Source organism: Chinchilla lanigera, unplaced genomic scaffold (assembly GCF_000276665.1).
Source record: "Chinchilla lanigera isolate Chin_1 unplaced genomic scaffold, ChiLan1.0 scaffold00031, whole genome shotgun sequence".
Classification (NCBI taxonomy): domain Eukaryota; kingdom Metazoa; phylum Chordata; class Mammalia; order Rodentia; family Chinchillidae; genus Chinchilla; species Chinchilla lanigera.
Genome location: NW_004955432.1, coordinates 11,845,924 through 11,862,471, shown reverse-complemented (window position 1 = coordinate 11,862,471; position 16,548 = coordinate 11,845,924). Strand labels below are relative to the sequence as shown.

Sequence of the window (16,548 nt, the reverse complement as noted above, 5' to 3'; positions counted from 1 at the left end):
GTTCCTTTTTCCTCACAGCCTCTCCAGCATTTGTTATTGGTTGATTTCTTGATGATGGCCTTTCTTTCTGGGGTGAGAAAGAATCTCAGTGTTGTTTTAATTTGCAACTCGCGAATGACCAGTGATGCTGAACATTTTTTCACATATTTATTTGCCATTTGTATTTCTTCACCAGAGAAGTGTGTATTCATCTCAGATGGTTACTTTTGGATTGAGTCTTGGAATTTTGGGGGCCTGATCATTCCCTATACTTTAATGAAGGATGAATATTCAGAAAAGTCAGACCATGCAAGTACCTATGAGGAGAAACTAGATATTCTCTAATTAGTCTCTTTATTTTTTATATGGCAATGGAGGAAAAATAATCTCCTTGATCACTTTAATTTCCTCCTTCTAATAAAATCTATATTCACACCCTCCCATTAAGAGTTCATTAGTTGTGATAACTGGGACAGAGTCAAACTTACAAGCTCTGTCTACGTATAAAGTGTAGAATGCTGCAGAGATGAAAACGCTGACATAATCAGAAATGCTGCGGTACACGCATGTTTTACATCTTTTCTGCTGCATGTTTGGATGGCACGCAACAACGCAAAGCACTGTCACATACTCCACCTCATTTGTCCTGCATCACAACCCCCTTGAGAAACACAACAAGTACGGTTTTTTCCTCTCCAGAAGCTCGGAAAACTCGAGTAAGTGTAAGCTCATTTACACGGCTAGTTGACGGACTGTCACGAGTATTCTGGTGTGCTGACTCCCAGGCTACTAGGCTGTCCACTCCAATTTGGCTAGTGTTGAGAAAGCTGCTGTTACAAGATTTTAATGCCATTATGATTCAGTGTTTTAGGTTATGAAACTATACATGACTTGACTGGTCTAAAAAATTCAGATCTCCAACAGCTTACACATGAATATGATCATTAATCTTCCATATGTTTATTAGAGAACAAGAAAAAAGGAAGCCATTTTGAAAACTGTAAAACAAATTGCTTTCAGGTGGTTTCATGTCTGGGTGGCTGAGTAACAACTTTGGTTACTCAGTTCCAAAAAGACACGCGAAGATGCTCTTCCCAGCTTTGTCAACACGGTTCCCTTTTTCAATCCAGTTCTGGCCCATGAGGACCCAGCAGGGCAGCTCATACCCAGGACTGGAGGAGCTATTCCACTACTGAGAATTGAACAGATAAAGGGAGAAGTGAGAAGGAATTTATTAGCAGGGCTTACGTAAAGGCTTAGGCAGCCCTACAGAGATCTTTGCAGTATAACACAACTTCCTTGAAACCAGGAAGACCTCGGTTCTTCCTCTCCCTCTTCCCTCCAGTGTATCTTGTTCTGTTGTCCATAAGCACCAGAGGGAAATTTCCTTCCCTTCCTCTGCTTGCTTGTAGTCTTCCTTCCTTTCTTTCTTTCTTTCTTTCTCTTTCTTTCTTTCTTTCTTTCTTTTCTTTCTTTCTTTCTTTCTTTCTTTCTTTCTTTCAGACCCTCTAGCTGTGAAATCCCCTCCCTCTGACTCAAATGTAGCTAAAAATACAAAGAGAAGCAGGCATAAACAGATCAATAATACAGACAGATACATTCCGAGGAGATACAGGAGCTAAAGACAGAGCAGTTCTGAGTGGGTAGGACTAACCTCGACTGCATTTTAAGACTAGTTTTAATACTGCCTCGGATTGGAGCCTTTGAAAGAATTTAATGGATTCAATTACAATCTGAGCAGCTGTTATGAAAAACGATCTATGAAATTAGGATGTTCTATATCATATTACACAGAGACTAGCTCCCTATAGCAATGCTGTGAGTCAGTCAGGTTTTTCACCGGATTGACGGTGTTTTTGACGTAAATGGAGTGCAGCCCGAGGATCAGATACAGGGGTCAGGGGAACTGGGGAATGGAGCCGCATAACAATGCGCTCCCCTGACATTCTTCTGTGCCTTGTTCTCCTCAAAAACGGCCACACCTTGGTTGTGCGACTGTCAGGTGAAAAGCTGAGCATGATGAAGCCCTCAGCAGCATTTAAAACCTTAAGTGGTATCTGCGTATTATTCAGTCACTCTACATTCATGAAAGACGGACCCACTGGGATCTGGTCTGGCACATCCTGCACTCAGGAGGCACGCTTCTGTCTCTCGGAGAAGCAGCGTGACACAGTCACCCTGAGAGGAGACCTGGAGTTCCTCTTCCTCGAATACAATCCGGAACAAGCAGCTCTGCCAGCAAAGTGGGCGATTTACCTAACCTCCCGGAGGTCCCTCAGGATCCTCAACTACAAAACAGGGATGATAAGGACATAACACAGTCACTGCATTGTTATGAAGATTAAATGCATTAACAGATCTGAAAGTGCTTGCAGGAGTGACTGCTACATAATAGGCACTCAGTAAGTATCTTTATATACTGACAGGAAGAGATCAGCAAGACGTTGAGTACAGCAAGTTGCAGAACAGTATGTACATTCGTTTAAAATATTTAGAAAGAAGTAATACTGAATAGATTTTCTAATGGTAAATATATGTATACAATTATATAGAAAAACTGCCAGATACAATTCCTACGAGTGTTAGGTTGTAAGATGTTGGTCAAAAGGGAGTTTGATCTCACTTGTAATGCTAAAATTTTTTATATTATGCAATTTTTGCACAGATGTTTACTTATATAGTTAGGATTAATTAAAAAAGACAAAATGATCCACGTATTTTGTACGCTTTTCTTCAGACGTCCTCACTTCATTCTAGTTTGAGCAGCCCTGCTGTGGGACAGGCTGGTGTTTCCCGATGATAGGGGCCAGGAACTCTGTCGAAACCCCATGGCCCGTCAGTCCTCCACAGGACGCGGCCGTTCTTCCCTGCCGGCCCCGGTTGGCGCCTTGGACCTGCCTGCCTTGCTACTGTACTGATGTTCCTGAATAAGGCTCTGTGGGTGGCTTCAATTTCTAATCTGTTCCAGTTCTGTATACTGAAAATGCTGGGATAACTGAGACAACGTTGTATCACTTCCACCCATGCTATCCTAGCGTGTGGGTTAGGAATAGCCCAGCGTAACTTTTACTCTGAATTCTGTTAACAGGTGATTTCTTTACAGCTGCTTAAAAGCTGCTAAACTTTGTACCCCAAGTAGTATTTATGCAACTTTCTAGGAACCTAATTTCTTACCATTTCAAAACAAGTCAATCATTATTTTTTAATATTTAATTAGGTTCAAATTTATTGCTGTATGAACTACATTTCACCTGCTAACCAGTGAAAGAACATGAAGGAATTTCTTTGTACCTTTTTATTCATAAATCCAATATGAAAACTATTTATATGATGTTGGAAACATAACTTGATTATTTTGTGGAATGCTTTCCCTATGCATCCAGGATCTTTAGTCCTGCAGTTGGTGGGGACAGTGTTTCAGAAGCAACTCTTTGGAATGCTATTACAGGCAGCTGAGATAGAAATAAACATATAGTCAGAGAGGAATTGGACTCTCAAGGAAGTCCCTTGAAAAAATAAATATAATAGAAGAAGAAAATGAAGAAAAAGTATCAGAATTGTGGCTGGAGGCACATCTGAAGAAAGCCAGGCCCACGATAAAGCAGTGGCCAGGCCTACATGCTCATCCTAAGGGATAAACAGTACCTTGGGATTACATCGTAAATGGCATCACCTAGGCCATTAAGTTCAGATAGGCATCAGTCGCCCAGGTGGGTGGGTGACCAAAGCACCTGGACACATCCCTTCCTCAAAAAGTGCCTTTCTTCTTTCCAGTTACCCTTACTGCATGTCCTGTTCCCCTACTGGGTCAATATTAGCTAAGCAGCTATACTTGCAATTCTATAGGCTGATTGTAGTTTTACCCACGTTGTACCCACATTATGACTTTGCTATGTAAATTACCCTGACAAAGGGCTTCGGTGCCAGCCTGTTTGGGACCCTCCTGGAAATCTAGGTGCTATTCTTCTCTCCTTATTTCCAGTAACACTTTCCTAACTTGCCCCTTTGGTTTGTGACTTCATTCCTCTCTGTGGGACCATATATTCAGCACATTTGACATCGAACAGGTTGGGAGCTGTATTTCACCTGTATGAATACTGCTAGAATACCCCGAGAGGGAGTGATTGCCAGTCAGAAGAATCATGTAAGATGTCCTAAATTCAATCAAATATAACTCAAAACACTTGTAAGACTGCTTGATTCTGAGACTATGACAGAGAACTTAGATTTAGATGATAGAGAAAGGATTAAATATCTCAGGCGTCTTTCAATGTAATCCATCTTTAAAATCTGACAGAAAAGAGATCTGCATAGTCTAAAAGCAAAAAATATATAAAGTCTTCTCAAATGATAAACTGGAGGGGAACTGCAGACTTCTGGAGTAGAATGATGGCGTCGCATGTAGTTTGGGTCAGGGAGGTGGGATATGTAGATTTCTTCTGCAAACTAGAATGCCTTCAAAATAGCAACAAAAAACAAGGGTTTGTGTTTTCATTCAGAGTGCCTTTAAGAATATAATCAATTTCTCTGCCCAAATCTCTAGATATCATGCTTAACAGAAACCCCCAGTTACATATTGTGATATAATAGCTTTCTTGATTAGTACACGGAGCATTCAGATCTTCTGGCTCCAGTGGAAAGTTAAGTTACCTGAGATGGGAGTTGTTTTCCTAAATGTAAAGTATATATCTCGCCAAGATTTGGTTATACACAGGAAGATTTAGTTATATATAGCATTATAAAATTTAAGGAAATTTAGGGTTCCCAATATTTGTAAGTATACTTGCAACAGATATATGAATGTCTTAAGTACTTGGGAAGATCAACAGTCTGCCAATAATAGTACTTAAAATGAAACCAAGTAACAAATTTATAAAGCACTTTTAAATGTGTGTAGGTATTCAATTAACCAAGTTTGTAAATAGGAACTATGATTTAAAAATCTCTTACAGTGACTTGCAAGTCAAATTTTTAAAATTAAGAACTAGGTTTTCAATAAGGTAACTTGAATAAATCAAACATCAATTTTAAATCAAAATACAGACCAAAATGACTGGCTTTTTTTAGTATTCAAAATTCCCTCGTTATCATCAGAAAGCTGTATACAAGCAAGACAGTATACAGTGGACTACACTATAATTTTCTTTTCCCCTAAGGTACTAAGTATTGAACTCTGGGCCTCTGCACTGAGCTACATCCCCACTCATTCACAGATTCATTCACTCATGTAATTTTGAGACAGAGTTCGCTTAAGTCACTCAGTTGCTCAGGCTGGAGCAATCCTCCTGCCTCAGCTTCCTAGAATGCTGGGATTATAAGCATGTGATCCTACACAAAGCTTTTAATGGTTCTTTATTTTCCTTACAAGTTCTTATTGCTATATATCTTAGACATAATTACCATACACTATTGAAGCAAATAATGCTATGTCTACTAAGAAGAACTTAGCCATAACTTGATGTTAGTTCCCTGCATTAACAGAAAAGCCTCTAAGAATCTTGACAGTATAACCATGAACTTTTTGCACAGCCACACAGAAGAGGATTTTCTGGTCCTAACTCTAGAAACAGCTATTTCTCTCTGTTTTGCGTTTAATCCTACAGATGCTTCCACCTCTATGACTGATCATCTTTCCCTCTCAGCTGTTAGGAAGCTTAGTGAGATCCTGAAAGCTATACTCTGTGAGGCATCTTCCCCTTTCTACTCTTAGACACTTCTACTTCCCTGCCTACTCTTTCAGTGCATTCTACCTTAGCATATGGAGACGACTATCTTCCAGTCTATGTAAACAGAACTCCACAATGAACTGCATCATCACCTAAATGTAAGAAGAACTAAAGAATGCATCTGTCTTGTGAAGCTTCCTTGAGAAGGAATTACCTATATTTGGGCTAAAATTATCTTTACTTCCAGAAGTACACAATGTACCTTGTAGTCCTATTAAAGACAAATAAAATTCAAAACTAAAACGAAACAGTCCACTTTTCCTAAAACGAGCAGAAAATTCTTCAGTGAAAAATCCTGATGAGAGAACTATGCTTCCTAGGAGACCAACTTTAGGTATCGTTGGATGCTGATATGTACTTGGGCTGATGCGGGGGGGAGGGGGGGTACCTGGTGGCTCCTGGGAGCTGTGAAGACGCTGGGAGAAGTGGGACACAAGGAGAGCTGGCCTTTTGCAACTGAACACCTCCTCTGCCATGTCTCGTGGATTTGGGTCTGGCAAGGACAGTTTTTACGATTTATATGTAGAGATTCAAAACTTGCAGAACACTAGATTAAAAAAAAACTTAGGTCCTATGCTTTAGTGATTTCTCATTCATTTGGCTTGTTCATTAAAATTCTCCAAGTGATTTAGTAGGGAGGCTCACCCTTTAGTGGAATTTGTTATTATTTCACAGCCAAAATTATTTATTGGGGATTAAAAAAAATACAAAGTAAGTTGTACAGGAAAAAAAACAGAAAACTGTGAAAGTTTACAAAAAATGTTATCTGCACGTATCATTTTAAAAAGCTCAAATCTACTCCAGAGTTCTTCCTGCCCCAAATTTGAACTAAACAGCATGACAGCTTGGGATAATCACCTCATTTCCCTGCGTCTAATACTCTTGTGTGAGACACTGCTGATAAAAGTGCATGCATTCACTTTTTTAAAAATGACTTTCCATTTAATTAATTCTGGCTTTAATCATGCTTTAACCTTATTTTAAAATTCTGGGCTGCCGTGCTAAACTGAATACTTAATGTACTCTCCCGCACTATCAGGCAACGTGGTGCTAAACGGCGGACCTGGCTTCAAACCTGCAGGTATCTGAACAGTCACTAAGACTGAGGCTCAAGAAAAGAAAAAAAAAACAAAATGATTTCTTAGAGGAGTCCTGTTACCTCAGGAATCTTCTTATCTGTATGAATATCCAGCTGCTGCTGGCCTCTTTTTCTTACTGGACCTTAAACTAATATTTTAAGCCTCAACTTTTTTGTATGTGGTTTTCCTCTTTCTTACTCTCCAACTATTTTACTTTAAAAATCCAGTTTAAAATATTTCATTCATACAAAAGCACATGTGCTAACCGTGTGTTTCGTCTGGAAATTGAAAAGGAGAACGCACTCACGGACTTCTAAGCCTACACAATAAAGTCAGCGTTTCCAAAGTCCTTGCTGGCCCCTACTTGGCACTGGGGCTCTGCTTCTTCTCCTGGTTTTTCCAGAAATGCACCCTAAAGGATATACTGACTAGTTTTGCTTCCTTGTAAACTTTCCCTATGAGAATACTTCTGTAAATTGTATTTTTGTTTGTTCGTCCTTGTGTTGAAAAGGGTGATGAGGAGTAGCTCACGTTTCACGGCAACTCTTACGAACTGCACTCCTAGCCCTCGTGGTGGACGTCTCCGAACGTGGCTTCTCACGGTTATCAGCGAGAGCTTACGGATCACAAACATATACATTAAGGTGAGTGAGCTGGGCCACAGAATTTGAACATCTTCCATTCCACTGGGTAATACCGTATTTCTTTTAAAATGCCCCAGCTGTATGAATTTTCCTTTCCCTCCACATGCTGGTTATCCCATATTTCTGTGAAGCATTATCTTTGTCAATTATTTCATTTTTGCTAATGAGTTTAAATGGATACGGGTTTTCTCATTTGTAATCTGCTTGCTTATGTATTTCGTCCATTTTCTATTATGTTACTTGTGCTTTCTTCTGAGACCTTACTATATGTAGACAATAATATATTCCAGATAACAATGTGTATTTTTAATTATGTGCTACAAAACTTATCTGTCAGTTTTGGGCTTCTCTTTCTACGTACTGTATTGTTTTTTTGATGATGAAATTTTCTTATCATTTTGTGGTCAAATATTAAATTTTTGTTATGATTTAGAACTTCCATATTTTAGAAATCAGATAAATACCGTATATTTTTTCCCAACACTTTTAATTATTGCCTTTGCCTTTAGTGAGAAGGATTTGATCTCAGGATGAAGTGGGGTGGCTCCGATTTCATGTGCTTCCATACGATAGGTCAGTTTCCCCAGCACCACGTGGTGGATGTACTGAGATCTGCAGAGTCACTCATGCAGGGTTCTCACCACGACACGAACGTGCCAGTGGACTCTGGAGCTTTCTACTCTGTTGGGCTGGCCCACTTGCTGAGACTATGCCACTGTCCCCATCCCTGTCACTTCTTATGACTCTTGGTGTCTGGAAGAACAAGCTGCTCATTTTGGCCTTTCTTAGGAGTATCTTTACTACCCTGGGCCAGATGTTCATCCAAATACACTTTCAAAACAACATGTCAAATTTTAAAGAAGGTAAAAACTTTGTTCAAATTTTGAATGAAATTGTGTGGGACAGAGATTTAGATTAAGGTATTTTTACCATATTAGGGCTTTCTTTCTCTTTCTATTTATACAGATCTTTTAAAATGTCTCTCCCATTGTGTTTCTTTTATTAAATGCTTCACTGGCTACTGAACTGATTGGTATTTGCTACTGTACATGCTGTCTTGTAAAAAACTATAGATTTTGTTTGCTGGGACTGAGGTCTATCGATTCTTAAAGTTATCTACCTTGCTAACTCTTATAAACTGTCATGACCAATAGGCCATGTTCATTTATTCAATGTCTTAATGGGTGTATACTGACAATTTTGCTCCTTTCTATTCTTTTTATCACTTAAGTCCTTTTATCCTTTGTATGTCTTGTAGTGCTAGAATACTGAATGAACAGAACAGCAACAGAAAATTTAGTGGTGAAACAGTAAAAGCATTCTTTAACTTTAAAGGAAATTTTGGCTTTAATATTTTATCACAAATATGTTTGATGGAGATTTTTGTGGGTCTCACAATATCAGGTGAAGAAACATTACATTTAACATTTGATAAAACTTATTATTATGAACAGGTTTTAAACTTTATTACATGTTTTTCACTCATCGAGATAATTACTTTTTTTTTTCCTTCTAGTTAATGTGTGAAGAATAAGAATGCATTTTCTAAAGTTAAACCAATTTTATGTTCTTTGTATAGATACATGTTAGTCACAATACATTATATTTTTAAAATTACATTTCTAGATTGAGTTTGCTAATATTTAATTTAGGGTGTTTAATAGTTTTCGGTATAATTGTTTTCTTTTAATAATCTATCTTGAGTCTTAGATCATTCCTGGAACATTTTTCTTCCTTCTGAAATACATTTGTAGAAGTTTTTCTGAGGAACTACTGGTGGGAAATGATCGTATTTTGATTGTCTGAAATGCATTTTTTTCTTTTTTGAGGTACTAGGGATTAAGCCCCAGACCTCTGCACTGAGCTACATTCCCAGCCCTATTTTGTATTATGAGACAGGGTCTCGCTAAGTTGCTAAGTTGTCCATGCTGGGCTCAAATTTCTGATCTCAGTCTCAGCCTCCCGAAGTGCTGGGACCACGGGTGTGTGCCACATGCCCGGTTTATTTCTTTCTTACGTTTCAACTTACTTTAACTTTTGTTAAATAAATAGGTTGACAGCTCTATTTCTTGCAATACTTTGAACATCTCATTCTATTGTCTTCTACTGTCACTGCTGTTGGGTTTCAGTATAATCTTCTTGGATAGTTTTGATCTCTGGGTACTTTCAGAATTTATGTTTTGCCTTGGTGTTTTATTATAAGGTAACTAAATATAGATTAATGTTCACTTATTCCACTAGGTATTATTTAGGCTTTTAAATCATTTGCCCTTTAGCGTAGCCACTGTATTTCTACAAATGTATGTAAAAACTGTAACAGGTAAACAAAATGACATATGTATAAAGTAGTTCATTCTAGCACTCTTTGTGTACTTCTAGCTGAAATAAAAACTCTAGCTTTCCTAACTTAATGTAGAGAGCAGTTTTCCCCTTTCCTAGGGGAATAAGATGGTTGTAAATAAGGTCAGTATTAAGTGTAACATTTCGCAGTAAATATGGACCTCCTGAGGGGCCTGAGGCAGCAGGCTCACAAGTTAAAGGTCAGCCTGAGAAATTTAGTAAGTCCCTCTCCACAAACACAGACCAAATAAAACAACGAACATCACCATCACTACCAAAAAACCAATAAATCCCATGTACATATGTTAGCCACTAAGGTTCCCCTGTACTTACAAGGTTACAAGGAGGCACTAGAGAAACTGGAAGTGGTCACTTGAGATTCTACCCCACAAAACAAAGTGCTACGATAAAGTATTTCAAAAGGAGCTGCAGCTGGCTCATTTAAGAGAGAGTTTCATAGCACCGCTGCCTGGACACTGGGCTCAGGGAGCCCTGGCATTATAATCCTGCCTGGCTCCTGGCATGCTACTTCCGCCAGCTCCAACTGTCCACTCTGGGTTCTTGTGGAAACCAGGGATTTTCCATTTTGTTTTTAGAAAGCGAATGTGTTTATCTTGGTGTTGGCTTAGAATCTTTTCCCTCCGACACTGGCATCATTAAAGTAGGCCACTTGTTCAGAGAATATACTGTCAGAACCTGGTCTTATTAGGTCATTGTCATATTTCCGTATTTTATGGATCTTACAGAAGATTAACAGAAGTTTTGTAGTTGAGTAAAACAGTAAAAGATGTCTTCCAATCTCTACAGTTCAGCGTAGCACTCACTACATTAGTAAGTGCTAATATACTATATTCTATATAGTATATTATAACATACTATAATCTATATACTATTATATTCTATATACTATTCTATATAATATACTATATTCTATATTCTATATATACTATATAGTATATACTATATTCTATATATACTACATAGTATATACTGTATATACTACATTCTATATAGTGTACTATATATAGGAATATACTATAGTCCTACCAGGATGCTATCGTGACAGTAAGCATTAAGCTTTTTCTATGTGATAGGTATTGCACAAAGTACTTAATATGTTTTGATCTAATCGTTATATCAACACTAAATTTGACTGTTTTATAATGATTCTAGTTTTCTAAAACAAGACAAATACAGTAACTTATTTGTAGTCCCACAATCAATACGTAGGATAGCTGAAATGTGACAAAGTAGTACAAGCTACTCTCTGTAACTCTCCATGGTCTCACTTGGGGGACAATGACGTGAAACACTCCCTAACCAGTGGTCTACAGACGGAAGAGGTGAGCGCAAGAAGTATGCAGCATTTGGCAGTAAGAGCAAACCTCACAGGAGTCTCTGAATTAGTTTACAAATCCAAAAGCCACTCTGATGCTGTTATACCTCAAAACCATTCTTCACACCGGTTACAAAACTAGGTGTCAGTTTTTCTTCAGACGTGCAGAGGCTGCTTTATTCCAGGACTACCCCACAGCACTTTAAAGGTCCCCATTTTTAACATAAGGTCTGTGAATTCAGGATAAAACCATTCTAATTTCACTCACTGTAGCTCTTTTTAATCACTCTCTCATCTTTAAGATGCTTATACAGTGCTTGAAATTCTAGTTACCTATTCCCTTGCAAGTCAGCGTGTCACCTACTATGTGCCTAGAAGCAAGTATTTAGTTTTCAAAATAACTTTATAAATAGTACCATCCTTATTCCTGACCTCTTGTGAGAGGATAGTAATAATCTGCCTTCCTATGTGACTTCCACCTATTGGCCCTAATCTTCCTTTGTGTATCTCTATAGGCGATGGGATAATCCTTACCTAACAAAACAGCCTTTACAATACTTGAATATGAAAAGTATCGTTATATGGATCCTGAAGTATCTAGAAGCATAGGAAGAAAGCGTTATAGTGCAGGGCCTCTTCCAGGAAATCCACTCCAACGAAGTTTATAACGCTCTAACTTCCCAGGAGCTCTCTAACCTACCTCTGCTCTGCTCTGATTCTAATCTGACTTAACACGTTGGCTGCAACACATGTTCCCATCCTTTCAGTGACCTGGGTACAAGGTAGAGAACTCATATAGAACACTGTTATTTAAGCACTAAGCAGTCACAAACAGGAAATGTGTCAGGAGAACAAAGGCACTGTATCTCCTATCCGGCATATGTGGAAAACAGTATGCGACATGCGTATTGGTTAAAAAATTTTGCATTTACTTCACAGAATTATAAGAAAAAAAAGAGTACTCAAATATATTAAATAGTGAATTTCAATGTATAATCTTTGTCAAAATTTGAATGAAATACTTGTGTTGGAGTTCAAATATAATTTTCACTGTGGTAAATTTCCGCATGGTTTTGAAAATGGTTTTACACCTCAAAAATGTACCATATTCCAAACTGACAGTTAAATAATGATTCCCAGGTAGGAAGCCCCATGAAGAAGTGGATGCTTAGAGTCTCTTCCTTCCCTCTTCTTTCTTTTCTGCCTCCTCTACTGACTTCCTACTCCTCTTTTTGGCCCTCACTATTCCATTCTAATGGAGGGTTTCACTGATCTGTAACAGAGAAGCCTTTTGCCTCAAGTGCCCCGAACACAGTGAGCTGCGCATCTTAGCTGGCCCTGGAAAAGCAAATCAGAAGAAGTGAGAGGATGGCGATGCCTTCCGCGACGGCAGAGCCCAGAGAGGCTGAAAGCAAGTCCTGGACCTGGGCTGCTGCAAACACATGGGGCAGTTTAGCGGGAGTCCTTCCACGCCGCAGGGCCGGTGTCTGGCCAGCGGCCCCACTCTCCTTTCTAAACCCCTAGTACTTCAGTGTTCCCTAGCAACAGAAGCGAAGGATCAATTCAGAAAAGTGCTTTCCAGAGCATTCTATCTAGCGACTGACCAAGATATTTTGGTTCATGTAATCAAGCAACTGCAATTCAAGGAGATTTACCACGCACTGTTCTCGGGGGCAAACGGGAAGGCACCACGTGACACGGGTGCAGCTAACGTATGAGACAACTGGCTCTACCCCTACTGCACAGGCATGGACGGGTTTCAGGAAGAATTAGCAATCTCCACATCTCACTGGGCACCGGCAGTGTTGCTAGGGAAACTGGTAATTATGTGGCAAGATGGAGAGTGTAGGGCAGAAAATGTAAGGTTTTGATCCAAATCAGCATGTTAATAGTATAGTTTGTTGATCTTCTATAGTCATATAATTTAATAAATACCATTAATTATATGTTGAACAAAATACAAGTTTCTAAACAGAAAGAAATGAAAAATAATAAAAAGCTCATGGTTACTGATAATATTTTGTGCATCCCAGAGCAAGAACATGTATGTATAATAAGCTACAATTAACTTTAAAGTTAAAATATTCAAAAAGGTGAGGAAAACAAACCCAACATTGCTTTGATTTCTGGTGTTTTTCTCTAGATATCAATTATATTGTGTTCCAGTTATAGAAATTGTAATTCTATAAATTCTAATAATAAAATTACTTTTTTTGGATTCATAGACCAAGTTGTATAGCCTCAAAATACCCTTGTTAGGGTGGAGAAGAAATTATCAGTATTTTTATATCATGTATCATAAAATCAATGCAGAGGCCAAATGATCTTCCTAAAGTCACACAGCTCCTTATTTAGCGGCAATGCTGATACTAAGTCATCCTGGGTTAGCCACCTGAGAGGTATTATTTATATCCTGTTTAGGGAAAACCAATCAGAAAGACATAAATCTAGTAAGTGGTTCAAATCTCTAGATATCACTTTAGTTTTAAATGAACATTTCCAATACTTCTCATTTTTAATGGCTAAGAGGTTAGCTCTAATAGTTAATGATACGATATAAATACTTGTTTATCAAGAAAAATCTCACAGGAAATATTTTAATATGAGAAAGATCCTCAAAAAAACAAAACAGTTCATTATCAGCAGGGTTTTACTATGTGTGAAATCACTTCCTGTTAACTGTCATCCCGATCATGACAATTCCGCCACAGAGGATTGTCTTATTTTCACTTTCCAAAGACTGCTATATGTATGTACATGTGCATGTATGTGTATTTAAAAGGATGAAGCCAAATGTTTTCCATTCTCTTGTTTGTTTGTTTTGGTTTTTCTCCGGTACCGGGAACCGAACTCACGACCTTGCGCTTGCCAGGCAGACACTTTTGCCGCTGAGCTAAATCCCCAGCCCCTCTCTTGTATATTTATCTTTATAAACTCTTATACATTTTCTAATTTACAGGAAGCACTATAGATATTCAACTATTGATATTTGTATACACACGGCCTTTATATGGAGCATGAGAAAGTAAGTAATTTCTTTACAGATGGTGGATCTAGTCCAGGATTTCGATCTTATTTGGTTCAAATAACAAGAAAAGACATGCACACATAGAACACCATAGTAAACACAATCACATAAATGTGTGTGTGTGTGTGTGCGCGTGCACACGCATGCACGCAGTACTGGCATGGCCTTGGACGTGCCAGGCAAGCACTCTCCACCACTGAGCTATATCCCTAGTCCCCAGAACTACGTAAATCAATAAATCCAAGTGGTAGAAGCAGGCAGGCAGTTTTCTGAATGTTATGAAAAAGATTTTTGTTCTAAGGACTTAAAATTGTAAGATCCATTTACTAATATGGAAGTTATGGCTGAGCATGGTGACACACTCATGTAATCTCAGCACTTGGGAGGCTGAGGCAGGACTGCCATGAGCTCAAGGCCAGCCTGGACTGCAGAGTGAGACCTTATCTCAAAAAAAAAAAGATTTTTATATGTATATAAAAACTTGTATCATGTACAGGTACAAATTCTTCATGATGAACGTGATCATTATGTATATCTAAAATGTACCAATAAAATGTGATGAAAAAAATATGTAAGTTGTGGAGGTCATCCTAGATGGGATAGTCTATTACTTTTAAAGCAGTACCTGTACATGAATTTTATGGTGGCTTAAAAATAACACTTTGTTGTCTTTAGTTGATACTGTGTAAGCTATTTACATTAAAGGATTTATACTTGATCAGAGAGAGCTAGAACGGTAGACTCCTATTTCCATGACTTATTTCCTACAATAGGAAGACATTTCACCTTGTGAATTTCTAGACTAGAACAGAAGACTGGAAGTCTAAATGACGCAGTCACTAACACTGACTTTCCTGGTGAGGTTCAACACACCTTGACTGAGGCCATCCTGACAAGGTGTCTGCTTGATGTCCAAGTTCTCCATGGTGTCTGCTTTAGAGACTTCACCAAGAGACGTCCTTCTCTCAAAGATGTTGTTGTTGTTGTTCACTTGAGTCCCATTTTGCTTCAGGAGCCTGAACACATCAGCTTCCAGATCTCTAATCTAGAAAGGAAGAAAGAAAAAGCCCAGTCATAAAACTCAACCAGCGCTCCTCTACCTGCGGCAGGCAAAACTCTGTCATTATTTACTGGCTTTGAGAAGGTAACTCACCCGCACTTGCAGGCCCTGAACCTCCACAAGATGAGCTTTTTCCAAATCTTCTATTTTCTTTCGTTCCACTTCCTGTCTTTTGATGAAATCAAGCTCTCTTAAGGAAAAAACAGATTTGATTGTAGTGAAGACACTCAGTGAGGAAACAAAAGCTCGAATCTGAGCAATAAGCTGCACAGTGGGATAAACTACTAGACAGGTACTGAAGTGAACCTCAACCAGTTTACAGAATTGAAAGCAAATAAAACATCTTAATGGATCGCAAAATAAATAGAAATGTTTCTGTTCTGCTTATTATGGTTTTCACTTGACTCCGGAGCTCCCGTACCCATTTAGATAGGCGATACTGAACTAATCACCTGTCTTGGGTAATTCAGACGAGATAATTACACGTCAGGTAGAAACAGTTCCGTATTTCCAGTGTCATGAATGTACATAAACTGATGGAACTCGATGGTAAGTGTTGAAAAGGATAATTACATGCAAATCTGGCAAAATTTATTATAAACTTATTACATGGAAGAGGGGCATGATTCTTTTTGCAAAATGTTAAAATAGTGTAGTAGTGTTGTACTGAATTCATAGTAATAAACAGCAATTATTCCCTTAACAATTTTATATTAAAATATTAAATATTTAAAAATATTATTTCCACGATAGGAAATGGAGATAAGTGTATCTCACATACACTTAGCTTTTAAGGCTTAGCATGGAACACTATGAAAGGTAGCAGGACTCCAGTTTTGTTCTAGCTAGCCAGAAATAACTGATGAAAAAAATCTAGCAAAACTCTCCCCCATTATTCCCCCAACATTACGCTACGATCCAAGAGATGGAAGCCAAGTACAGCAGCTACAGCACAGAGACAGTGGTTGAAGTTCTAAAGTGCAGTGCAGGGTTGACCTGGGCTTCTGTGGGTCTCTCAGCAGCTGGGAGAGGCAGAGGGACAGGGAGGGAGGAAGCGCTTGCTCCTCAGTACCGAGGCTGTAGCTGAGGAAGTCTGCAGTTACTGGTTCCAAGATAGCAGACAGAAGCAGCCCTGGCACCAGATACTGCTCACTGGCCGTATCTAACACTTAGTCATTCTCTTGGCTCAGCTGGGCTTTTTGCTTCTAATCACAGACATGTTTCCAAAAGAATTAAGAAAGTCAAATGTTTTGACAAGTACTACCAACAATTAACTACCCAAATCATCAGCGCACACCTACAATCCCAGCACTCTGGGAGGCTAAGGCAGGAGGATGAGAAATCTGAACACAGCCC

At 38.6% G+C, this 16,548-nt stretch overlaps 1 protein-coding gene across 10 annotated transcripts in view; it reads right to left on the bottom strand.

The window, feature by feature from the left end:
• Ppp1r9a (protein phosphatase 1, regulatory subunit 9A) overlaps positions 1-16,548 on the bottom strand; it is a 284,300-nt gene that overhangs the window by 29,097 nt on the left and 238,655 nt on the right. For all 10 annotated transcript variants that reach the window (XM_005388052.2, XM_005388055.2, XM_005388054.2 and 7 more), the window contains 2 exons: positions 15,286-15,382; positions 15,006-15,177 (listed from right to left, as the gene is read on the bottom strand). In XM_005388052.2, the coding sequence (XP_005388109.1) occupies positions 15,006-15,177; positions 15,286-15,382 (269 nt within the window). The remainder of the gene's footprint in view (positions 1-15,005; positions 15,178-15,285; positions 15,383-16,548) is intronic.